The 25,871-nt window shown below is 41.9% G+C and overlaps 1 protein-coding gene across 1 annotated transcript; it reads right to left on the reverse strand.

Annotated features, from left to right (window-relative positions):
• Positions 1–12,100: 12,100 nt before the first annotated feature.
• LOC138887101 (uncharacterized) lies at positions 12,101–19,294 on the reverse strand. The gene is made up of 2 exons (XM_070168817.1): positions 18,936–19,294; positions 12,101–12,224 (listed from the first exon to the last, which is right to left on the reverse strand). The coding sequence occupies exons 1-2, from the start codon at positions 19,292–19,294 to the stop codon at positions 12,101–12,103; spliced, it is 483 nt and encodes a 160-aa protein (XP_070024918.1).
• Positions 19,295–25,871: the final 6,577 nt, after the last annotated feature.

Below are 25,871 nucleotides of genomic sequence, written 5' to 3' on the forward strand. Positions count from 1 at the left end.
TTGGTCTCTTTTTCAAATTTTTGGTCGGTTAACAAGCACAACCTTAAAATCTTCTCCCCGGAAGTGCTGAAAGGCCGTATTTGCAAAGCCGGTTTTTATTTTTGAAATGACAATTTGGAAAAAAATATTAACTTTTCTTGAGTCAAATGAGTCATGATTTTGCTTAATCACCCTAATAAATGTGCAGAATGAGCACAAGTTAAAATTTGCCAATAACAGTCATGGACAAGATCCCTTTGGAGATGTGTATGTGGTGGGAAGATCTGGGTAAATCAGGGCAAGGTAAGGTCAATCTATACTTGGGAGGTCTCATGGGGTTGTTGAAGATCAGGCCTAGAGGAGACATCATAAATGCATTGGTTATATTCTGGGACCCGGCCCACAACGTGTTTCATTTCTCAGATTTTGAACTCACCCCAACTTTTAAAGAAATAGCAGGATATATTGGAAGCACTGAGGTTCCTATGAGACACAAATATCTGATTGCTCCAAGAGTCGTCGATGTGCACAGGTTCCTAGATTCCTTAAAGATAAGTAGAGGGTCCACAACCCAGATTTGGCAGCTGGTTTTTCCACTCCGCAATTTATATACCAGCGATACGAACACATAGGAGGGTTTAATAATCTAGAAAATAAAATTTGTAGCAAAGGGAATCGCCTCAAATGGGAAGAACACATGTGCTTTGCTTTTATGGTGGTATTCTTGGGTCTTCTGGTGTTTCCTAGGAAAGATGGAAATATCGATATACGGATAGTTGGGGTCGTCAACACTTTGCTTACTCAGGCCAAAAGCACCCTCGCACCCATGATAGTGTCCGAAATCTTCCGCGCTCTCACAGCCTGCAAAGCCGGAGGAGACTTTTTTGAAGGGTGCAATTTGTTGCTACAGATGTGGATGATTGAACATCTATGTCATCGTCCTCAATACATGAGCTATGGGTCGACAGAGAAAAACTGCATAGAGGAATTTTATACAAGGGTCGACGGGTTTAGCTTTCCAGAAGGGGTCACAGAATGGATATCACATCTCCTTTCCATCACTGTAGACCAAATAGAATGGACGTTCGGGTGGCTTCCTATATATGAAATTGTATACATGCCAGCTACCGGACCTCACTTCCTCCTGATGGGTCTCAGAAGTATCCATCCTTATGCCCCATACCGGGTTTTGAGACAGTTGGGGAGATGTCAAATAGTTCCAAAAGATGAAGACCTTAGTGCTTAGGTAGTCGAGATTGGTCCTGATGGTCAGTTTCATGAAGCAGCAGTCCGCCAAATTTGGAGCGAGTGTCAGTACCTGATGACAAATACCTGTGTGCGTGATCTATCCAAAGGTGAAGTTTCACCAGGGTACCTTGCTTGGTATAAAAGGGAAATTGAGTTTGGAAGGCCGGCCAAAAGACCCCATCTTCAAGAATTTGTCGAGGTGTCACAAGCACAATGGGATTGGTTGGCCAAAGAAAATGAATATAGGGATACCATAAGCAAGCTGGAGAAGCAAGTCAAGGACCTTCAATTCGAGAATGGTTTGCAAGCTGCTGCAGATGAGGGTGAGAAGAAAAGCTATCCAAGGAAAATTAAGCCCATCGAGCCCAGATTCGGGAAATGAAAATAGCAGCTGGAAATCCCGCCAGAAGTGCAAAAGATGAAAAGCTTATAAAGAACCTTAGGTAGAAGGTGAGTGAGTATGGTTTTGACTTGAACAAGGCGGAGGGTGAATTAGCAAGGGCTCGAACAAAATTGTCTAAGAATGTGGAAGAATGAGAGCACTTGGTTAAACAATTTAAAGAAAAATATGACAATGAGGTTATGGGGTTGAAGAAAAGGGTTACCATCTTTGAGAACAAAATGATCAAGCAAGCAAAAGACTTTAAGGCAGAAAGAGAACAATGTTATGCAGCGATGGCACAATTAGAACGAGATCTGCAACAACTTCAAGAATGGAATCATATAGCTGAACAAATTTTGGAAGCTAGGGCCCAAAAGATTGGGCGTTTGTTGCAAAAAAAGGGCGTTATAAGAGAAAGGGTCAGAAGGATCGCCGACTATATCACAATGAAATGCAGTAAGTGTGAGGACATGACTAGATCCATGTTCTTTGCCACAGCGATGACCTTTGTCCGCTAGATAATGGAAGATCTCTACCATCTCCAAGGTGATTTGGCACGTAGGCCCGTGGCGAGACCGAATGATGTCTCGCGGGCCCTAGGAGCAGTTGAGGCATTGATGTATTCATGATTTTCGTTGGAGTCTGTTAGTCTGTATTTTCATCTTGGAGTCTGTTAGTCTATTTTCGAGTCTGTATTTTCATATTTCCATTGGAGTCTGTTAGTTTCTTTTTCGAGTCTGTTAGTTTTTGAGTCATTGTAATCAAAACGTTTATTTTATGAAAAAAATTGAAAATCCCAAAATATTTTAATTATTTATTTTTACACTTATCCCCCAGAACTACGCAAAAGATCTAATTCATGCAGGGTCATGATACGTAGGCAATCTCCATAGGATTCGATCATAACCAAAAGAAAAGATAGAGAAAAGAAAAAAAAGAGAAAAAGAGAGAGGAAAAACAAGAGAGAAAAGAAAAAGAAAAAGAGAGAGAAAATGAGAAACCGTGAGAAGAAAGAGAAATGAGAGAATAAAGAACACCAAGAAATCAATCAATCAAATAATAGGGGGCAGAAGTGAAAAAAAATAAAAAAAAAGGAAGGAAAAGAGAGATAAAAGAGAAGTTGCAAATAGAAATAAGAGAAAAGCCGGGATGACGCAAACAACCGATCAAATGCATTATAGAAATGGTTAACTACTTAGGTGCATTACATTCCCCCAAATGTGCGGTTGCCTATCTGTTATGCTCTAACTGCTAACAAGTTTGTTGTTGATAATCAGTACAGGATGGTGGTTAGTTTGTTGGCATTCTGGCAACTCACCCATACAATTCTGGGTCCAAAGACAAGTCGATCATGGCTAACCAAGAACTTGATGCGAGTGTTATCGATCCGTCGAGAGAGGGGGAAGAATCGGATGTTAATTTGAAAGAAGATATGTATAAGCTGAAACAACAGATGGCCGAGATGTACCAAGCATGGGTAAAAGGACACCCGCCACCACTTTACCCCGCCAACCCTGCCTTTGTCCCGCCATTGGCTCAGTCCCAGGAACCCCCCACGGTCGATTCATCCCCGGGCTTTCCTATTTACCACCACTATCAGGGCACTAATTCCTAAACACCACAAGCTCCACCACCCAAACCAGTTCCATACCCTCCTCCACCAGCCACTCCTATTTTCGTGGCACCCTCACCCGCTACACTCCACCAATCCTCTAGCGAGCCCTTATTCCAGGCCCATGATAACCAATATTACCTCCCGAAGCCCACTTTCAAAGCTCCAGAACCCTATTACTACACTCCTCATTTTGATCTCCCTGTGGAAACTGAGAAACCATCTAAAAATCCTGAACTAGAGGAGATGTTTAGGAAGGTTAAGAGCCTGGAAAAGTCCTTCAGGAATATGCAGGGGTTGGGAGGTCAGATAAGCGTGGCTTATAAAGATCTATGTTTATTTCCAGATGTTCAGCTGCCGGTGGGGTTTAAAATGCCCAAGTTTGATTTGTATAATGGGCATGGAGACCCGGTGGCGCACTTGAGAGGTTTTTGTAGCAAAATGAGGGGAGCTGGAGGGAGAGACGAGTTACTAATGGCATATTTCAGTCAGAGTTTGAGTGGTTCGGCGCTGGAGTGGTACACTCGGCAGGATCACGGAAAATGGTATACATGTGATGATCTAGCCCAAGCATTCGCTTGTCACTTCCAGTACAATCTCGAGATTATTCCGGATTGTCTGTCTTTGACAAAGATTGAGAAAAAGCACAATGAAAACTTCAGGGAGTATGGTTTTCGGTGGAGAGAACATGCAGTAAGGGTTGACCCTCCAATGAAAGAAAGTGAAATGGTGGATTATTTTCTGCAGGCCTTAGAACCTACTTACTACGGTCTTCTGGTATCAGCTATAGGCAAGTACTTCAATGAAGTGGTGAAAATGGGCGATACGGTAGAAGAAGGACTTAAGTCAAACAAAATCATGAGATATTCGGCTATTAAGGCAACCACCCAGGCCATTCAAGGCAGAACTAGGGGAGTAATTGGAAAGAAGAAGAAAGAGGATGTGGCAACGATCGATTCAGGAGCTTGGTTTGGACCCAGGGGCTCACCTCACCACTATAATTAGCCTCGACCCCACCACCAAACCTACCCCCACACCCCATATAATCCACCCCAAAACTACTACCCACCACCAGACCCTCATTTTTCTATCCACCATGCCCAAGCATATAGTCAACCCCCCGCCCATGCATAATGGTGTGCGCCAGCCCCACAAAATATCTACCCAGCTCCACAAAATGCCTACCCACCCCCACGAGCCTACCAAAACCCTACTAGACCAGCTTTCTGGCCCAATCAAGCATTAAAGAATGAATGGTTGTAGAAGAAGAAAACCTTCACTCCATTGGGAGAATCCTATACTAGTTTGTTCCACAGGTTGAGACAATTGGATATGCCGAGGCCGATCGAGTCAAAATTGCCAAATCCTCCCCCGAGAAATCCTTGATTATTCTGTAAGTTGCGAATATTGTTCTGGTGCTCCAGGGCACGACACGGAGAAATGCTGGCAATTGAAAAATGCTATCCAAGAGCTCATTGATACAAATCGGATTGAAGTCCAAGCTCCGGAGGCGCCCAACATCAACTAGAACCCGTTGCCAACCCATCAAGAGACAAATATGATCGAGATAGTGCATAATGGAGGGGAGCCCAAGAAACCTTCACAGACCGTCATGATGATTCGGTCCAGCGAGGTGAAGTTGGTTGAAAAATCAACAAGTGAGAGATCAGTGATCGAATTGAGCGGGACAAACAGTGAACCATCTGTGTTAGTCAAGAAAGGGTTCTCAAGTGATGTTGCAGCAAAACAGGAAAGGGCAAAAGTGGTTGTGCCAGGAGTGGCGAACAAGCCTGTCGTAGTTGTGGAGGGTGCGTGCACAAATCCGGTCATTATCAAGCCTGTAACCCAGTTACCAATTGTCAACAGCAAGGCTATCCCGTGGAATTATGAATGGGTGACAGTGACTTACAAAGGAAAAGAAGTGAAAGAAGAAGTCTATGAGACCCATGGATTGACTCGATCGGGGAGATTCTTTGCCCCCGAGGAGTTAAGAAAAGCTAAAACCTCCAAAGATAACCCAGTGCTAGTGAAGAAAGCTGTGACCGAAGAAGAGGCAGAAGAGTTTTTGAGAAAGATGAAGGTGCAAGACTATTCCATTGTGGAGCAATTGAGGAAAACGCCTGCTCATATTTCACTGTTGTCATTGTTAATCCATTCAGACGAGCATCGACAGGCCTTGATGAAAATCCTGAACGAGGCCCACGTTCCTGTCAAAATCTCAGTAAACCATTTGGAAAAGATAGCTAGCAAGATATTTGAGGTAAACAAAGTCACTTTTTCTGATGATGAGTTGCCCGTGGAGGGTACTGAGCACAATAGAGCCCCCTATCTTACAGTGAAATGCGAAGATTCTGTGGTTACTAGGGTATTGGTCGACAATGGTTCTAGTGCGAACATTTTCCCTCTCTCCACTCTGAACAAGCTAACAGTGGATGATGAAAGGATTCACAATAACAGTATCTGCGTGCGGGGATTTGACGATGGAGGGAAAGATTCAGTCGGTGATATAGTCCTTGAGCTGACAATAGGACTAGTTGAATTCACCATGGAATTCCAGGTGCTGGATGTGGCTGTTTCCTACAATCTGCTATTAGGTCGACCCTGGATTCATGCTGCCAAAGCAGTCCCGTCTACTCTGCATTAAATGGTCAAGTTTGAATGGGATAGACAGGAAATCTTTGTGCACGGCGAAGATAATTTGTGTGTTCTCAGTGATGCCATTGTTCCGTTCATTGAGGTTGAAGACGACAAGGGACCTTGGGTCTATCAGGTTTTTGACACAGTATCAGTCGAGAAAATTCCAGAAGGGAAATGCGTTCAATGCCGAGGGTAACTGCCACATCAGTCATGGTGACTTTTGAAATGTTGAAAAATGGTTTTGTACCTGGTAAAGGTTTGGGTGCATCTCTGCAAGGTATAGTACAACCGGTGTCTCTCCCAAAAACTTGGATACATTTGGTTTGGGATTCGAGCCCACATCCACAGACGTGAAAAGAGCCAGAAAATTGTAACAGAGGGCATGGGTCCTCCCAAAGCCGGTCCCACGTCTCTCCAGATCATTTGTCAAACCTGGCACCAAGAAGCGCCCAGTTACAACAGTTCCCAATTCTATAGTTGGTCTTGATAAAGAGTTGATTGAAAGGTTCGAAAGGTTGTTCGACGATGTAAACATGGTGGAAGTTGGAGAAGGTTCCAGCAAGGAGGATGTGCAATTTGTTGGGTCGAGTGCAAGGCTTAACAATTGGGAAGCTACTCCTCTCCCTACCCGGAAGGAGTTTTGGTAGTTTGCTTTGATTTTCTTTTAGTTTATCTGGATTATTCCAGGGTTGTAATTCAGATTCTATGTTCCGTCCGTTTGGATATACAAACCTTGTTATCTTTCGATTTCAATGAAATGCAATTTCCCTTTTTCATCATTCCTGATAGTTTTATTTTTGTTTTTCTTTTCTTCATTGTATAATTCTTTTCATGCTGGTTTCAATAACATGACATGCATGAGGAATCTTCGTCCCAGTCATAAAAGCCAATCTAATTCTAAAATAATAATTCAAGAAATAGAGTGTAATGATGAATCAGAATACGATAAGGATGAGGCCTTTGAAGAGATTAGTAAAGAATTAGACATTTTGAAGAAAAACCCAAGCCCAACCTGAGTGATACCAAAACAATCAATTTAGGGGACCCAGATAATATCAAAGAAACTAAGATAAGTGTCCATCTTGAACCGCAACTCAGGGAAGAGATGATTAAAGCATTGTTTGAGTACAAAGATATTTTTGCATGGTCATATGGTGACATGTCGGTCTAAGCACTGACTTGGTGGTTCACAAATTGCTCACTGACCCGGCATTTCCTCCCATCAAACAGAAGTTGAGGAAGTTCAAAAGTGATATGAGTGTGAATATCAAAGAAGAGGTCACAAAGCAGTTCGATGCAAAAGTCATTTGAGTCACGCGGTATCCCACTTGGTTAGCCAATGTTGTGCATGTGCCAAAGAAGGATGTAAGACCAGAGTGTGTGTTGATTACCATGATCTCAACAAGGCAAGTCCAAAGGACAACTTCCCACTGCCAAACATCCACATTTTGATTGATAATTTTGCCAAACATGAGATTGGGTCTTTTGTGGATTGCTAATCAGCTATCATCAGATCCTAATGGATGAGGAGGATGCAGAAAAAAATGGCATTCATCATGCCTTGGGGAACATACTGCTACTAGGTCATGCCTTTCAATTTGAAAAATGCTGGGGCAACTTACATGAGGACAATGACGACCATATTCCACGACATGATACACAAGGAGATCGAGGTTTATGTAGATGATATAATCATAAAGTCTAGAAAGCAGTCTGACCATGTCAGAGATTTGAGAAAGTTCTTCCAAAGGCTTCGCAGGTACAATCTTAAGCTCAATCCTGCCAAGTGCGCATTTGGGGTGCTGTCTGGAAAACGGTTGGGATTCATAGTCAGTCATCGAGGTATTGAATTGGACCCATCAAAGATCAAAGCTATCCAAGAATTGCCACCCCCAAGGAACAAGACTGAGGTGATGAGTTTATTAGGGAGGTTGAACTACATTAGTAGGTTTATTGCTTAGCTTACGACAACTTGTAAGCCTATCTTCAATATGTTGAAGAAGGATGTTGCAGTCAAGTGGACAGATGAGTGTCAAGAAGCATTTGATAAGATAAAGGGGTACTTGTCAAACCCACCTGTGTTAGTGCCACCAGAACCGGGGAGACCTTTGATTCTGTATTTGACGGTCCTGGACAATTTTTTTGGTTGTGTGTTGCGTCAGCATGACATCACCGGCAGGAAGGAGCAGGCCATCTATTATCTCAGCAAGAAGTTCACATCTTATGAGGTTAAGTACACTCACCTAGAAAGGACATGTTGTGCCCTAACTTGGGTAGCACAGAAGTTGAAGCATTATTTGTCATCTTACACTACTTACCTCATCTCTCATTTGGATCCGCTAAAGTATATCTTTGAGAAGCCTATGCCTACAGGGAGGCTCGCAAAGTTGCAGATCTTGCTAACAGAATTTGACATCGTCTATGTGACTCGGACTGCGATGAAAGCCCAGGCATTGGTCGACCATTTGGCCGAGAATCCAGTGGATGAAGAATATGAGCCTTTGAAGACTTACTTCCCTGATGAAGAGGTAATGCACATTGATGAGTTGGAACAAGTTTCTTTGATGGAGCTGCTAACATGAAAGGCGTTGGGATAAGAGCTGTACTTATTTCTGAAATAGGGCATCACTACCCTGTACGGCTCAGCCTCATTTCTATTATACTAACAACATGGCTGAGTACGAGGTATACATTTTGGATTTGAGGTTAGCTGCCGACATGGGTGTCCAGGAAGTCTTGGTCTTGAGAGACTCGAACCTTCTGGTGCACCAAATTCACGGAGAATAGGAAACACGGGATTTGAAACTCATACCATATCGACAATGTTTGCATGATCTTTGTTAACGGTTTCGATTAGTAGAGTTTAGGGATATTCCAAGGGTCCATAATGAGGTTGTCGATGCTTTGGCTACTCTGGCGTCAATATTACATCACCTAGATAAGGCTTATGTTGACCCTTTGTATATTCAGGTCCATGATCAACACGCTTATTGTAACATGGTGGAAGAAGAACTTGATGGTAAGCCGTGGTTCCATGACATCAGGGAATACATCAGAATGGGAGTATATCCAGTACAAGCCACATGTGATCAAAAGAGAACAATTCGTCGTTTGGCAAGTGGATTTTTCTTCAGTGGAGAAGTTTTGTACAAAAGAACTCCAGATCTTGGATTGTTAAGATGCATAGATGCTAGACAGGTCACAGCTATCATGACTGAAGTACATTCTGGAGTCTGTAGACCGCATATGAGTGGGTACATTCAGGCAAAGAAGATTCTCCGAGCGGGTTATTATTGGCTCACCATGGAGCGAGATTGTATCAGTTTCGTGTGTAAATGTCATCAGTGCCAAGTACACGGAGATTTGATTCATTCTCCGCCATTTGAATTGCACACAATATCTGCACCATGGCCTTTTGTTGCTTGGGGCATGGATGTCATTGGACCGATTGAGCTAGCAACATCCAATGGGCACAGGTTCATTCTAGTAGCCATTGATTATTTTACCAAGTGTGTTGAAGCTAAAACTTTCAAGTCTGTGACCAAGAAAGCAATGGTCGATTTTGTTCACTCAAATATCATTTGTCGGTTCGGGATACCAAAGGTAATCATCACAGATAATGGTGCTAATCTCAATAGTCATTTGATGAAAGAGGTATGTTAACAGTTTAAGATTACACATCGCAATTCCACCCCATACCTCCCCAAGGCGAACGGAGCGGTCGAGTAATTGAGTTTGAAGGGGCAACTCCTTATTTGTTGGTATATGGCACTGAAGTAGTGATACCCACGGAAGTTGAAATCTCATCCCTTCGGATTGTCGCTGAAGCCGAAATTGATGATGATGAGTGGGTCAAAACCCGCCTAGAGCAATTGAGTTTGATCGATGAGAAAAGATTGGCAGCAATGTGTCATGGCCAGTTGTATCAACATAGAATGGCAAGAGCATATAACAGGAAGGTGCGTCCACGGAAGTTTGAAGTGGGTCAACAAGTATTGAAGCATATCCTTCCACATCAGGCTGAAGCAAAAGGCAAGTTCTCCCCAAATTGGCAGGGGCCGTTCACCGTAACGAGAGTGTTGTCCAATTGTGTTTTATATTTAACAGATATAGAAGGTAAATGTGTAGACATGGCTATCAATTCTGATGTAGTCAAAAGATATTATGTATGATTTCTCTGGTTTAAATTGTATTTGTTTGCACCTGGCATGTTCTAAAGATTGGAATAACGAAGGCATTTTGTTCTGCAATCTAAACACTTTATCCTTTGTTATCCCTTTTGAGCCTTATTTATTTTCTTTCATACCCCTCTTTTAGAATCAGTAGCAAAGTTCAGAAATGCAGTCGCAAAAGATAAGTAAAGGAAAAGAAAGAAAAGAAAAGAGAAGGAAAAAAAAGAAAAAAAAGTAAAGAAAAGAAAAGAGAGAACAACAAAACAATAAAAAGAGAAAAAAGGAAGAAAGAAAAGAAAAGAAAAGAGAAAATCACAAAAACAAAGCAATTTCTATGTCATGAACTACGTTCGACCTGATTCCTTTTAAGGATATGTAGGCAGCCTCACGGTTCGGTCCCATCAAAATAAAATCCAAAAGTCCCCAAGCAAAGAAACTGGGGCAGAAGTTGTGGTTGTTGTAGGAAATCTGATTCTGAAAGTTGTAATTTTGAACCCATTTGAATTGTTTTGAGCCTTTTGATACCTTTTCTTTCTAACCTTATCCAAAAGCCCACATTACGGTCCAAAGAAAGACCTTTCGATCAGTCTTCGAGAGATTCCAAGTCAAGCAAATAGAGATGATTCATATTAGGGGCAACACTCCGGTCTAAGCAAGAAAAATGAAAATGAAAGAGTCTTATTGGTGAAAACCCTTCCGGGCACCATAAGGCGACGAAAGATGAGAGAAATTAAAATGAGAGAGTCTTTTTGGTGAAAACCCTCACGGGCACCGTAAGGAGACAGTGAGTTGAGAGATGAACAAATGAGAGAGGCTTGTTGGTGAAAACCCTTCAGGGCACCGCAGGCCAAACAGGGTCAGTGATTTGTTGAAAATTGGGGTTTGAAGATCTCGGGGCGTATAGTACGACAACTGAAAGTTGATTGGTTGGACAGACTAGGCCGATTAATCCGAAGTGCATGTCATGATCATTGGTGCCAGTTGTTCCACTCAGATAAGTCTCTCTTTCTTTCTTCCCTTTAGACAGTATTCCAGTGTTGGATTTTTCTTACCCCTAACTCTCAAAGTCATTGCATTTCATTTCTTTGGGTTTATTTCTCTAAGATGTTTCCAATGTCAGCTTTAGTTAAGCAAATAATAAAGGGTTTCAAAGCTCACTACCAACTCCCCAAAATTTTACAAAGCACAAGGCGGTCGAAGCATTGCCAGAAACAGTATGTTGTAAAATGGGAAATAAGGTGTTAGGGAAGGTTCCATTGATTGAAGGGTTAGTAATTTCATGGGAGATGCAGAGGTTTAGGCAGATGGGTCAAAGATGTAACACAACGGTTTGGGTGTAGAATACTCAAGTCATCCAGGGTCATGTGGTTGAAAGTCAGTCAGAAAGTCAAGCGGTTCTTGGCCAGTTCGGGGAAGCCAGTCAAAACAAAGCATGGCAGCGGAGAGGCCACCTTCAACAAGAATGCCACAAACTAACCACGACATTTTAAACTGACAAGATTTTTCTTCGATTGAAACAGGGGCGAAACTTTTGTTCGTTTCGGAGAAACCCCTCGTAGGGGAAGAGTAAGTACCAGATAGGTTTGACCGTAAATTCTCAGGACCCTCCTGGAAAATGGAATCTAGTTTAAAATTCAAAACAATCATGAGTAGCAAAATCTAGCATAAATTTTCCCCAAAGGAATATAAATTGGATTCAAAGTTTTCATGATTGAGATAGGATTCAATTAAGAGCTTTCAGGACCCTCCTGAATAATGGGATTTAGCTTTAAGATTTCCATTAGATAACAAAATTTAGCGTAAGTTCTGCTATATGGTAGTATAATTCAGCCGCAAAAGTTGTCACACTTAAGATAAGACTTTGATTTTTGATTTTCAGGACCCTCCTGGATAATGGGATGTAGTTTTAAGACCATATTAGATAACAAGGTTTAGTGGGAGTCATACCTTTAGAAGATATAATTTAGATGTAAAGTTGTCATATAACTAGGAGTTTTCAGGACCCTCCTGAATAATGGGATTTAGCTTTCAAATTCATAGAGATATTTGGTGACATGATTCAATTAACACTCAGATGCGCCCAGCACCAAACTGGGGCAGGACAATTTCTTTTGTTTTGTTTATTTTGTTGTAATCAGGTTCAAAGGCAGTAGTTTCAGATAAGCAGTTCAAGTTTTGGCAATCAGGCGCCCACCTGGAGAGCAAGGGAATACGATTAAAGTTTTGGAAATCAAGCGCCCACCTGGAGAGCAAGGGAATACGATTAAAGTTTTGGCAATCAGGCACCCACCTGGAGAGCAAGAGAATACGGTTCAAGTTTTGGCAATTAGGCGCCCACCTGGAGAGTAAGGGAATACAGTTGAAGTTCTAGCAATCAGGCGCCCACCTGGAGAGCAAGGGAATACAGTTCAAGTTTCGGTAATCAAGTATCCACCTGGAGAGTAAGGGAATATAGTTGAAGTTCTAGCAATCAGGCGCCCACCTGGAGAGCAAGGGAATACAGTTCAAGTTTCGGCAATCAGGTGCCCACCTGGAGAGCAAGGGAATACAGCTCAAGTTTTGGCAATCAGGTGCCCACCTGGAGAGCAAGGGAATATGGTTCAAGTTTTGGCAGTCAGGCGCCCACTTGGAGAGCAAGGTAATATAGTTCAAATTTTGGAAATGCGGGCACCCACCTGGAGAGCAAGGGAATATAGTTAAAGTTTCGGCAATCAGGCGCCCACCTGGAGAGCAAGGGAATACAATTGAAGTTTCGGCAATCAGGCGCCCACCTGGAGAGCAAGGGAATACAGTTGAAGTTTCGGCAATCAGGCGCCCACCTGGAAAGCAAGGGAATACATTTCAAGTTTTGGCAATCAGGCGCCCACCTGGAGAGCAAGGGAATACAGTTCAAGTTTTGGCAATCAGGCGCCCACCTGGAGAGCAAGGGAGTACAGTTCAAGTTTCGGCAGTCAGGTGCCCACCTGGAGAGCAAGGGAATATTGTTGAAGTTTTGGCAATCAGGCGTCCACCTGGAGAGCAAGGGAATACGGCTAAGGTTTTGGTAATCGGGCGCCCACCTGGGAAGCAAGGGAATACAGTTAAAGTTTTGGCAATCAGGCGCCCACCCGGAGAGCAAGGGAGAACAACACCCGTTTTAAGGAAGGGAAACAAATTTAAGTGTCGGTAATCAGGAGCCCACCTGGAGAACAAAGTTACTCAAAGTATTGGTAATCAGGAGTCCACCTGGAGAACGAAGGGAAAGCAGCAATATTCGAAGGAAGACGGTTCAAGTTCAGCAATCAGGCGCCCACCTGGAGAAAAGGGAAAGCATCTCAGATTACAATTCGAGTCGGCAACAAAGGGACTTCACCTGGAGAATACAAGTCAACAAGGCAACAGGAATCGCAAGATTAAGTTTGAAGATATGGATAGGATTCTTGTAATTCATAGATTATAGTTTAGTCTAGCTTCCTTTATTTTGTCACGGTGTAATAAGGAGTTAAGTAAGTAGTAGTAGTAGCAGCAGCAGTGAAATCACAGCTTCATGATGGTCCCAGGTACCGAAACTTCCCGAACTACACTGACCTGATTCCTTTATAGCCAAGGATATGTAGTCAACCTCGGAAGCAAGATGCGGTAAAATGTTTCAGAAATGCTTCCAACTGAGTATTCAAATGGGCAAAATTGCTCGTATCCGCTCACTTTATCCTTGCACGAAAACTCTATGTGTTTCCGAGCAAAGAGGGGTAGCTGTGAGCACGTGATTTTTTCCCTATATGAATTACTTCCACAAATTCAAAACAAAATAATTTTTTTCATTGTTTGCAATTTCGTGGATTTCGTAGCATTTTTGTTATTGTTTGCATTTGTTTGCGCATGTTTGATTTTGTTTAAATTATAAAAAATACAAAAATATTTTGCATTTGCATTTAGGATTTCTTTGTGCATTTTTAAATCAATTAGTAATTTAGTTGCTTTACAAAAATGAAAAAATCACAAAAAGGGTTTATTTTGCATTGTTCAATTTTTAGATTTGAATTTTGTTGGTTTTCCATTTAATTTGGCATTTAATTAGTTGTAATAATTATTAGGGTTAATTAATTAATTTTTTAGGATAATTTGGTTTAGGAATTAAGTTGGGTTTTGTTTTATTTTCATTTTTAGAAAAAGAAAAGGAATTAGAAAGGTTTTTCCAATTTTGGGCCGTTTTTATTTAATTCTCTCGAGCCCAAGTCAGTTACCCCTAATACCAATTTAGTCTGGCCCAAAACTCGTTCCCCTACCCGGTCCTTCTCCACACTTAACCAAAACGGCGTCATTTCTTGCATGTTGATCTGGACCGTTGATCTCAGATGATCAAACGGTCCGGAACTGTTCCCTTCCCAACATATAAGTGTCGAAACCAGATCTCCCCCCCCCCTCAGAACCCCCTTCTCTCATCGTCTCTCTCTCAACTCACTCTCAGAGAACTCACCATGAACCCTAGAAGCCGCCCCCACTCTCCCACCGCTTTAGGGTGGCAGCGCCACCTCTAATCACTCCCAAAATAACACTCCATGAACACCAAGACCCCCTCATTCCAAATCCCCACTCCGCTTGCCTCGAATCTTGCCCGAGCTTCTCGAATATTAGATCAAAGATGAACCCTAAAATCCCAAATTTCCAATTCAGGTTCTCATTGAAGATTTTAGGTCCATTTTGACTTTATTCGTGTGCTTTTGATAAAGAACACACGATTAATCTCGGATTGGGTCGAAAATTGAAGACTTTGAAGCATCAGTTCATATTTCTTATTTGTCCGAGATTCTTAGGTATTTTTATTTACCTCTTGATATTTTGTGTTCTTTTCTCATCTTCTTCTACTCTTTCTTTTAGTTTCTAATTTTTCATTTTTTATTCTTCACCATCTGTATCCGCATGTTAGATTTATGTTCTGTTTGATTATTATTTGTATTCTGTTCCCAAGTTTGGATAGGTTGATTTTTCGTTCTTGTTTTGGACCCAATTTTGTTTTGAGTCTTTAAGGTTCTGAATTTGAACAATTGGTTATTTTGGTCTTTCTTCATATGGATTTGGTTCCTGAAGATCAAAGAATGGAATTGAATTGGGTCTTTCCAGACCTATTAAATTGGGTCATTTGGACCCGGGTTCTGCCTGGCCTCAAGGGGTAATAACAGAGGCTTTAGGGGGTAGTTTAGGAACTATAGGTAGAGGAATCTTTGTAACAGCCTAAGGAAACTTCTAGGAAGCTGGGTATTGGGGCTAATGTGGAAATTTGATTTTTAGACTAGGGTTTTCTGTGCAAAAATGAGAACATAAAAAGGATAGAAGTGCAAATTTGAATTCTTTAAGGCTGCTCTAATGTCTTGCCTATAAAGGCACCATGACTTGGTATGCCTATAAAGGCACCTACAATTCCTTGTTGAAAACTGCCAAAATCTACCTAGTCTTTGGTTTTTTCTAATCTTTATTACTTAGCTAAAACTACTGAGAATGATGAGATCTCACACTTGGGTTTAAATGGACTGAACTCTGGGTTTTTGAAAGTTTTGGTTTGAGTTTCTGCTGGTTGATTTACTATTCCATTGATGGGTTTGAGTGATTCTTGTTAACGCTTCTCACTATTGGTCTGTTGCTGCTGTTTATTTCTTCACAATCTCAAAAACTGAGTTTCTGGTTCTGTTGTTGCCATATTCAGATACATGCTCCTGAACCTCACTTGTTTGAAGCTTGACTTGAGGAATGAAATGAAAGGCAGAAGTTTAAAGTATAGCATTATTTCACTTTGTTGATTCAATTGTGTTGTTTGGGTTTTCTTTTAAAACCTGATGTTGTTGTCATGATTGATTAAATTCTGGTTTGAGTGAGTGAGTTTTTACCATTGTGTTTAACATGGGGATTACCATGAAAACTTGGATAACAATTTGTCTAGTTGAATTAATGGGTAAACGTTGGTGTTGTGTAATTGAACATTCTATCATGGTATTTGGTCTGGAACTATTATGAAAGTTTGGGATACTAGTCTGTTTAGTTAAACTCTGAATTCTTCTTTTTATCTTGAGCATTAGTCAATTCATTGTTAGCATGTGTGCAAGTCACGAATGATTATGTATGGTTCTTAAGTTAGTCGATTTGGGCAATACTCTCTTGAATCTTTGGTCCTATAGGTTTTGTTTGGATTTTCAGTTATTAAGGTTGTTATTTGAGGCTGTGGTGGTATAGTGTCAAATCATATATAATCTATGAATCAACTACAATTCACTTCTTATTTGTTTTATTTAGTTTAAAGAAAATTTGATTGTGAATCAGCTTTAATTCCAAATTTAACGTTTGTTTGCGCCGTCAAAGGGGTTCGATCCTGGATCCCAACTTCGCTACAATGGGATGGATTCACAGCTGGATTTCCTTGGGCTCTATTTAAGCCATTATGCAATCAGCAATTCGCTGGCTTTGAAATTTCGACATACTATTGGGCCTCATTTCAGGCCCAGGTTTTGAAGTGGATTGGATGTTGCCTAGTAACGGTCATTAGTTCTGGTTGAATTAGTTTGGACTTCATCTTAGGGTAATTACACTTTTTAGTCTTCAGTTAATTAATTTGGTTTTTTTTAGATTGGAGGTGCGCCATATTAGCCAAATGAACAATTTATGGCCTTCATGAGTTGGTTTAGAAACCTTTTGGGGTTAGAATAAATTGAGTTGTGCCATGCTGAACAAAACCTCAAAATGTGTGGCAATCGCTTAATTACTATTTTAATCCTTGGAAATCAAGGCGATCCATTTAGTAGAATTTTCCATGGCCCTCGCAAAGTTGCAAATGCGTAGTTGCTTTAGGCGTGTCATTTTAATAATTTACCTTCCTAAACTCGGGTGCGCATTTATGCGACCCAAATCTGAATCTCAACAGTGTTAGATAAAATATGTAGAGGACCACGGGTACATTTATGTGACGTGGTTCAAGACGTATTTTAAATGACATTGAAATCTTCCTAAAAAATAATTAAATAAAAGCGGTGAAGTTAAAATGGAACCGTAGACTAAAACATGTATTAAAATCAAATAATAGGCCAATTATAACAGTTGAGCAACCGTGCTAGAACCACGGAATCCGGGAATGCCTAACACCTTTTCCTGGGTTAACAGAATTTCTTACCCGGATTTCTGCGTTCGCGGACTGTAAACAGAGTCTATCGTTTCCTCGATTCGGGATTTAAATCGGTGACTTGAGACATCATAAATTATCCCAAGTGGCACTCTGATTCTTAAACAAATAAATCATGTTTCAATTGTCACTTTAAGTTGGAAAAAACTCCCTTATACCCTTCCGGGGGTGTAGGTAAAAAGGAGGTGTGATAGAACTGATGACTGTGACGTAGTTCAGGACATTGCAACCTCTTCTGCTTCAAAAGTTTGAGGGTCCTCCTCAAAATTCTGCCCTAGTTTGATGGGTTGACATTTTTAACTGTTGCTCGTGTGGCGATTGGCTGAAATTACTTCAAAATTTTGAGGGTCCTCCTCAAAATTCTGCCCCAGTTTCCAATTGCGGGAGGAAATGAAATTTTATTGAATTGTGACCGAACTCATAGGGCTTCTTACATATCCCCTCTTAAATGGGAATTAAGTCGGGCACAGTTCAATTTACATCTTATAAGGAAAGCATAAAGATTACACATTGTAATGCTTGACCGCATCTAAATTGATCGGATTTGGCCAGACTTCTCCATCCATTTATGCAAGTATGAGGGCTCCTCCTGTCAAAACCCGGTGAACCATGTATGGACTCTGCCAGTTGGCAGAGAACTTCCCTTTGGCTTCATCTTGATGCAAAAAAAATTTCTTCAACATCAGTTGCCCCGGTGTGAACTGTCTTGGCTTGACTTTCTTGTTAAAGGCTCTAGACATTCTGTTCTATTAGAGTTGACCATGGAAAACTGTATTCATTCTCTTTCCGTCTATAAGGGCTAGTTGCTCATAACGCCTTTTTACCCACCCTGCGTTGTTCAGCTCAACTTCTTGTATAATCCTTAGGGAAGGAATTTCTACCTTAGCAGGAATGATAGCCTTTGTACCGTAAACCAGCATGTAGGGGGTTTCTCCAATTGATGTGCGGACTGTGGTGCGATACCCCCAGAAGAGCAAATGATAACTTCGCGTGCCACTGTCTGTGATTCTTTATCATTTTCCTCAATATCTTCTTGATATTCTTGTTGGCGGCTTCTACAGCTCCATTCATCTGAGCTCTGTAGGCTATGGAATTCTTGTGTTTGATCTTGAAAGTTTCGCACATAGCTTTCATCAAGTCGCTGTTGAGATTGGAGCCATTATCAGTAATGATTGACTCTAGAATTCAGAATCGACAAACAATGCAGTCGCGGACAAAATCTGCCACGAATTTCTTAGTCACTGCTTTGTAAGATGCTACTTCAACCCATTTGGTGAAATAGTCGATGGCTACCAGGATAAACCTGTGTCCGTTGGAAGCAGCAGGCTCGATTGGTCCAATAACATCCATCCCCAGGCGGTGAACGGCCACTGTGAGCTTGTTGTGTTAAGCTCGCTTGGAGGTACCTTTATCATGTCTGGTGAGTTTGTTGTGTTAAGCTCTCTTGGAGGTACCTTTATCATGCCTGCATGTATCTGATAGCGGTGGCATTTATGAACATACTGGATGTAGTCTGTTTCCATAGTCATCCAAAAGTAACTAGCCCGGAGTATCTTCTTTGCTAAGACAAAACCATTCATATGTGGATCGCAGGTCCCAACATGAATTTCCTCTAGTAGCCTAGATGCTTCCTTCACATCGACACATCTTAATAATCCTAAATCGGGAGTCCTCCTATACAGGATTCCTCCGCTGGAGAAGAAGTTGTTGGACAATCTCCAAAGTGTGCGTTTCTGAGTAGGATTAGCAAGCTCTGGGTACTCTCTTTTTGCCAAATATTCCTTGATATCATGAAACCAAGGTTTTTCGTCTGCTTCCTTTTCGACATAGTCACAGTAAACTAGCTGATTATGGATTTTCACTGGAATGGGATCAATGAAATTCTTGTCGGGATGCTGTATCATAGATGATAGGGTAGCCAATACATCGGCGAACTCATTCTGGATTCTAGGAACATGCTGGAATTCTGCCTTCATGAACCTTCTTCTCAATTTTTGTACATGATGCAGATACGGGAGTATCTTGGAGTTCTTGGTCTTCCATTCTCCTCGTACATGATGTATAAGCAAGTCTGAATCTCCAATCACTAGCAGCTCTTGAACGTTTATGTCAATGGCCATTTTGAGTCCTAAAATGCAGGCTTCATACTCAGTTATATTGTTGGTGCAGGGGAACCTAACTTTGCCAGACACCGGATAATTCTGACCGGTTTCTGATATTAGGACTGCTCCTATGCCAACTCCTTTGAAGTTTCATGCTCCATCGAAGAACATTGTCCAACCATCATAGGATTTTGCAATGTCTTCTCCTATGAATGATACCTCTTCATCAGGAAAATACATTTTCAGGGGTTCGTATCCTCCATCCACGGGGTTTTCAGCAAGGTGGTCTACCAGTACATGTCCCTTGACCGCTTTCTGAGTTACGTAAATAATGTCGAACTCACTCAACAGGATTTTCCACTTGGCTAGCTTGCCAGTGGGCATGGGCTTCTGAAAGATGTACTTCAATGTATCCATTCTTGATATGAGATATGTAGTATATGCGCAGAAGTAAGAGATACCCAAGTCAAAGCACAACAGGTGCATTCCAATAGAGAATATCGGGCCTCGTACGGGGTGAACTTCTTACTAAGATAATAAATGGCTTTCTCCTTCCTCTCTGTTTCATCGTGCTGCCCCAGAACGCAGCCGAAAGCTCCGTCTAACACTGCAAGGTAGAGTAATAAGGGTCTACCTGGCTCGGGCGGGACTAAGACTGGTGGTGTTGACTGGTACTCCTTGATTTTTGTCAAAGGCCTTTTGGCAGTCCTCGATCCATTTGGTGGCGACGTCCTTCTTTAACATCTTAAATATTGGCTCATTGATAACTGTAGACTGTGCTATGAATCGGCTAATGTAGTTAAGCCTTCCCAAGAAACTCATCACATCCTTCTTGTTCTTTGGCGGTGGCAGTTCTTGAATGACTTTGACTTTCGATGGGTCCAGTTCTATTCCTCTACGGCTCATAATAAACCCAAGCAATTTCCCAGCAGGAACCCCAAATATGCACTTTGTGGGGTTTAGTTTTAGGTTGTATCTCTGTAGTTTATTGAAGAACTTCCTCAGATCTTCTATGTGGTTGATGGCCTTCTTGGATTTGATAATAACATCATCCACATATACCTCTATCACATTGTGTATCATATCATGGAAAATGGTAGTCATGGCCTTCATGTAAGTGGCCCCTATATTCTTCAGGCCGAATGGCATCATCTTGTAACAGTACACTCCCCAAAGCGTAATGAAAGCCATTTTCTCAGCATCTTCCTCATCCATCCAGATTTGATGATAACCAACGAAGCAATCTACGAATGACTGTAGCTCGTGTTTGGCACAATTATCAATCAGGATGTGTATATTTGGCAAAGGGAAGTCATCTTTCGGACTGGCCCAATTGAGATCTCGGTAGTCGACACAGACTCTGACCTTCCCATCCTTCTTTGGCACTAGCACAAAGTTGGCTAACCATGTCAGGTATTCTACTACCCTGAGAACCTTAGCGTTGATTTGCTTGGTGACTTCTTCCTTGATTTTCAAGCTCATATCAAGCTTGAACTTTCTGAGCTTTTGCTTTACCGTTGGACACATTGGATCGATTGGCAGTTTGTGAGCCACAATAGACGTACTCAGACCAGTCATGTCATCATATGACCAGGTTAATATGTCCTCATATTCCTTTAGAAATTCTGTGTATTCTTTCTTCTCCGATGGCGATAGGTGAATGCTGATTCACGTTTCCTTAATGTTTTCTGCATCTCCCAGGTTGACAATCTCGGTCTCGTCCAGGTTTGACTTAGGTCTGTTCTCAAAGTTCTCACCTTCTTTGACAATCTCGTCAGGTATGTCATCTTCCTCTAAATCAATGTCCATTTATTGCGTTGTCTCATTGCATGTCACAGTCGTTGGTTCATCAAGACAAGTAATAGTAATGCCCGAGGCTCGTCAGGTTTTGGTTATCCTGATGGTCCAATTCTTGAGATGTGCCCCTCTACTCACAGCCTGTATGGAAGGGCCTTCCTTTTCCTCCTCCTTGAGAATAATGCAACAGTCCACATCACTATCCTCTAGAAAAAAGTTCTTCACTACTACAAGTGCTTCTTCTTCATCTGACCCATAAATAATGTCGGCCTATTGGAAGGTCTGCTCCAGATGTGGTATTGGCTGCTCTAGTAGATAGTAAGGACTGTTCCATGGTGGCGATCAGTTATTGGATTATTCCAAGGTGTATTCATGTCCGAAACCGAAGGTAGTGCCATGTTTCTTGAGATTTATGGGTTTAGATATTCCTTGGAGGTTCTTGCTGAGCCCTTTGCCAGGTTCGTACCCACTCCAACTTAGTATACTCTCGATTTTGCTATCCCACCATTTGTCTTTGTCAATAGCATTGACCCGCTCAATGTGGTGGTAAGTTTCTCCACCCAGCTTCCTTCTTCCCTCGATCGTTGGAATAGTCTGGCGACTATATATAGGGTTGCTACCATCGCCATGAATGATCACTTCCTAGTGATTCCATTCGAACTTTACTGCCTGATGCAGCTTTGATGCTACCACCCCATCAGCATGAATCCATGGCCGTCCCAACAACAAGTTGTAAGATGCTGGTACATCTATTACCTGGAAATCGATCTCAAACTAGGTTGGTCCCATCTGCAGGCATAGACTAATCTCACCAATGGTGGACCTCTGAGAACCATCGAATGCTTTCACATTGATTGCTCTGTCCTTTATCTCATACAGCTCTTTTCCCAACTTCTTGAGTGATACCAGCGGACAAATGTTAAGACTGGAACCTCCATCGATCAGGATTCTGGTGATGAAATAATCTTCGCATTGCGCGGTGATATGCAGTGCTTTGTTGTGCCCCAGCCCTTCAGATGGAGCTCGTCTTCATAAAAGGTGATCTTATGGCTTTCCAGCATTTATCCTACCATATTAGCCACTTCCCCGCTAGTGATGTTACTTGGCACGTATGCTTCATTTAGCACCTTTAACAGAGCATTCTTGTGCATCTCAGAATTTTGCAGCAAAGAGAGAATGGATATTTGTGCTGGTGTCTTGTTTAACTGGTCGATGATCGAATATTCCTTGGCCTGTATTTTCCTCCAAAGGTCATCCAGACCTGTCTCAATGTGGGGCGGACGATTGGAGGCTTGCTTGCTTGATTCAGCTATATGTTCAGGGGTATAGACTCTACCAGTTCTTGTCATACCCTGTGTTGCGACAGTTTCTTCAATCCTGACCTTGCCCTTCCTTCTCGCCTCGGCTGTATAGTCCTAGGGTACAGTACTTATATAGAATGGTTGCATGGTAGACATCACCACAGGGATCGGCGCGACTATCCTCACTTTGAATGGAACATGTGCCTTGGGTGGAAAGACTGCAACCTCAAATGGTGCGGGTGCATTTGCCGGAGATACAAATTCAACCTCAATTGGTGTCGGTGTCTTTGCGGACGGCGCTACTTCAAACTCAAGAGGCATAGACATATTCACCTCAGCGTTCTCAAATGGTTGGATCTGGACTATGATTGGATTGAGAGTAATTGTCGGTTTTTTTGGGTCATCACCTTATGCGATCAACCCGATTGACCCCTCGGGATCCCAATCATCTTTTACTTCAATCATGTGGATACCCCCACCCTTATGATCTGGAAGAGGGTTGTTGCGGACGTTTGGAGTGGTCTCCTTTGCCACAATGATCTTGTTATCAATCAAGGATTGTATATTGTCTTTCAAGGAGCGGCACTCATCGATGGTGTGCCCTTTCATGCCGGAGTGGTATGCACAGGACTTGTTTGGGTTAACCCACTGAGAAGGATTCTCAGAGGTTGCATCAGGGATAGGGGTGACATAACCAGCAGTTTTGAGCCTCTCATACAGTAGTTCGATGGGTTCAACGATGGCTGTATATTGTTTTGGAGGTCTGCGATCAAAATTATGTTGGGGTCTAGGGAAATTTTGGCATTCAGGGGGTGATTGAGAATGGGATGGTTGAGCGTTATAAGTTTGGTAGACATGATTGAGTTGGGAGTATCTGGGTAAAGTAGGTTGATATGTAGGGGGTAGAGATGATTGATAAGTTGGTAGCGGAGCTTGGTACGAGGGTCCTTGGTAATTTGGGGTCGGCTGGTGTGTGAGTGGAGGTGTTGGGTTAGCTTGGTATTTAAGGGGAGATTTGGTCCTTTATGCAACCATCATGGCCCCTACGTCCTTTTTCTTGGACACACCACCGGACTGTAAAGCATTATTTGTAGATTGCAAGGCCTTGAAATTTGTAATCATACCACTTTTAATACCTTCTTCAATTCTTTCACCTAATTTGATAATGTCGGAGAACTTGTGATTCTCAATCATCATCAGCCGTTCATAGTACTGTGGGTCCTAAGCCCGGACAAAGAACTTGTTCATTTGCTCCTCCTCTAAGGCGGGTCTAACTTTAGCAGCTTCGGACCTCCAACGAGTAGCATACTCGTGAAATGTCTCTGTGGGCTTCTTCTTCAAATTCTGGATATAGAACACGTCTGGTGCGTTCTCTGTATTAAACTTGAATCTGTCTATAAAGTCAGATGCCATGCCTACCCAACTTGACCACTTCTTGGGATCTTGGCTGATGTACTAAGATAATGTATCTCCTTTCGGACTCCTCATGAACAGCTTCATGCGGATCCTTTCATCCTTCCCTACTACCACCAACTTGTCGTAATATGTCCTCAGATGGACCCTTGGATCACCCATACCATCAAATATTTTGAACTTAGGAGGTTTTTACCCCTCAAGCAGTTCGACATCAGGCTGTATGCAAAGGTCCTCATAGTTCAGCCCCTCGATTCCTTTGCTTCCCTCAATGCCCTGAATCCGGCTGGTTAGTTTCTTAAGTTCCACGACCAAGTTCCTGATAAGCATATCCTTTTCATCAGACTCAGGTGTGCATGAGATAGGTTGGGTAGAGTGTGGTATGGTCTCCACGTAGATAGGAGTCTTATGGTGTATGGGTGTGGAAATAGTTGTTTACAGAGTTCTGAGGTTCTGGGATGAGTAGTGGAGTGTTGTTTGGGGTATGGCAAGTGTTGCATTGGTTCTTTGGTGGAGCAGCGTGATGATGAGGCGTGGGATGATTCTGCTGTATTGGGATATTTTGAGGAAGTGTAGGGTTTTGAGCGTTGGGGAAGTTGATATCTGGGGTGCTGAGGGAAAATGACAGGTTTGCCAGATTTTGAACCTGATCGAGCTCTTCCTGGAATTTGAACAGTTTCTGTTCAAGTTGTGACGCATTCTCATTAGGAACCTGAATACCCTGGCCATCAATGGCCTCTATACGTTCAGTTGTGTTCTCCTTCCTGATGTTGTTTAAATCTTCCATTTTGCCTTTGTTCTTGCCTTTAATGGGAACTAAGAGGAGGAGTGGGAGAAGGGCCCATGGATCTTGTGAAATAAAATGATTATGCCATAATGCACGAACTAACCTTTGGGGAGGGAAATAATAAAAACAAAAAGTAATCAAGTCAGTGAGGATTATCAAAAAAAATTGCAATATTTAAACACATAGTGCGGGAATGTAAATCGTGTCCTAATTTGGGAACCTCTTTGTGCCTGAGGTAGGCCTAGCGACAAATAGATTTGGAGAACTTTTAATGCTAAATGCCTTATTTCATAATATAAAAAATAGTTGAATCCCAAAATGATACTAAGATAATAATAGGTCACTACTGGCACTTGGCCCTATTACATTTTGAAAGCAAGTAAACCTAATCTATTTGGTCTCAGAAGGACCTCCCTCAGGTTGAATGCTCTCGTTGATCAAATCCTCCAGTTCACGTAGGTTCTCCTACAAAAATGCCTTTTCCAGGTGTTCTCCTTCATTTCTCTCAACGTTCTGGCAGTCGGTGACTCTCTTCCTCACTTTTCCTTCCAATTCCAGCAGACTTTATTCCAGATATTCCAAATTTTCACTAGCTTTGGTGGCCCTCTCTTTCCACTCATTGATTTGATCATTTGATGGAAGACTTCTCCACCTGTCTATCAAGAGTGGGGGTGTGCTAACCATACCTAAACTGGGGACCTCGTGCCTCATTTTCTACAAAAAAAGGATTAGACCCTACCCCTACCAGACTTGACTATTTATACATTTATGATCAGCACATCGACATTTAGTTCTCCAAATAAATGCACAAAACGTGGTGATTTCTGTTTGGGTTTAGGGAAACCCAGTGGACTTTTGGACAAGGTTATCTTAAAGGATTATTAGGTGGATAACATAACTGACCCGCCTAGGTTTGACCATGATGCATGCGCAATTTAAATAGAGTAAGGTTTCTATGTGGTTTTAGACTGGTACCTTTGAGCGGACAACTCAAGGGGGAAGGCACGGAACTGTCGACTGCACCGTTGATCGACTAGTTTTACCGCAAATAAGCCTTTCCGAATTTAGGGGGTAATGATATAGGAAGGGCGCAACCACTCCTCAAGCGTTGCTATAGTATTTGTTTGTCATGAGTGGAGTATGATGTTGAGCATGATTATGCAATAATTAAAAGCATGTTGACATGTATTTGCACGTTAAAAAAACGATAAATACAGCAGTTATGAAGGAAGGAAACAAGAAAGATATGTCAGTTTTACTTTGAAGAAATTAAACGCTTAACGGAATTAAACAAATA

The sequence above is a fragment of the Nicotiana sylvestris genome, chromosome 3 (assembly GCF_000393655.2).
Source record: "Nicotiana sylvestris chromosome 3, ASM39365v2, whole genome shotgun sequence".
In the NCBI taxonomy this organism is placed as follows: domain Eukaryota; kingdom Viridiplantae; phylum Streptophyta; class Magnoliopsida; order Solanales; family Solanaceae; genus Nicotiana; species Nicotiana sylvestris.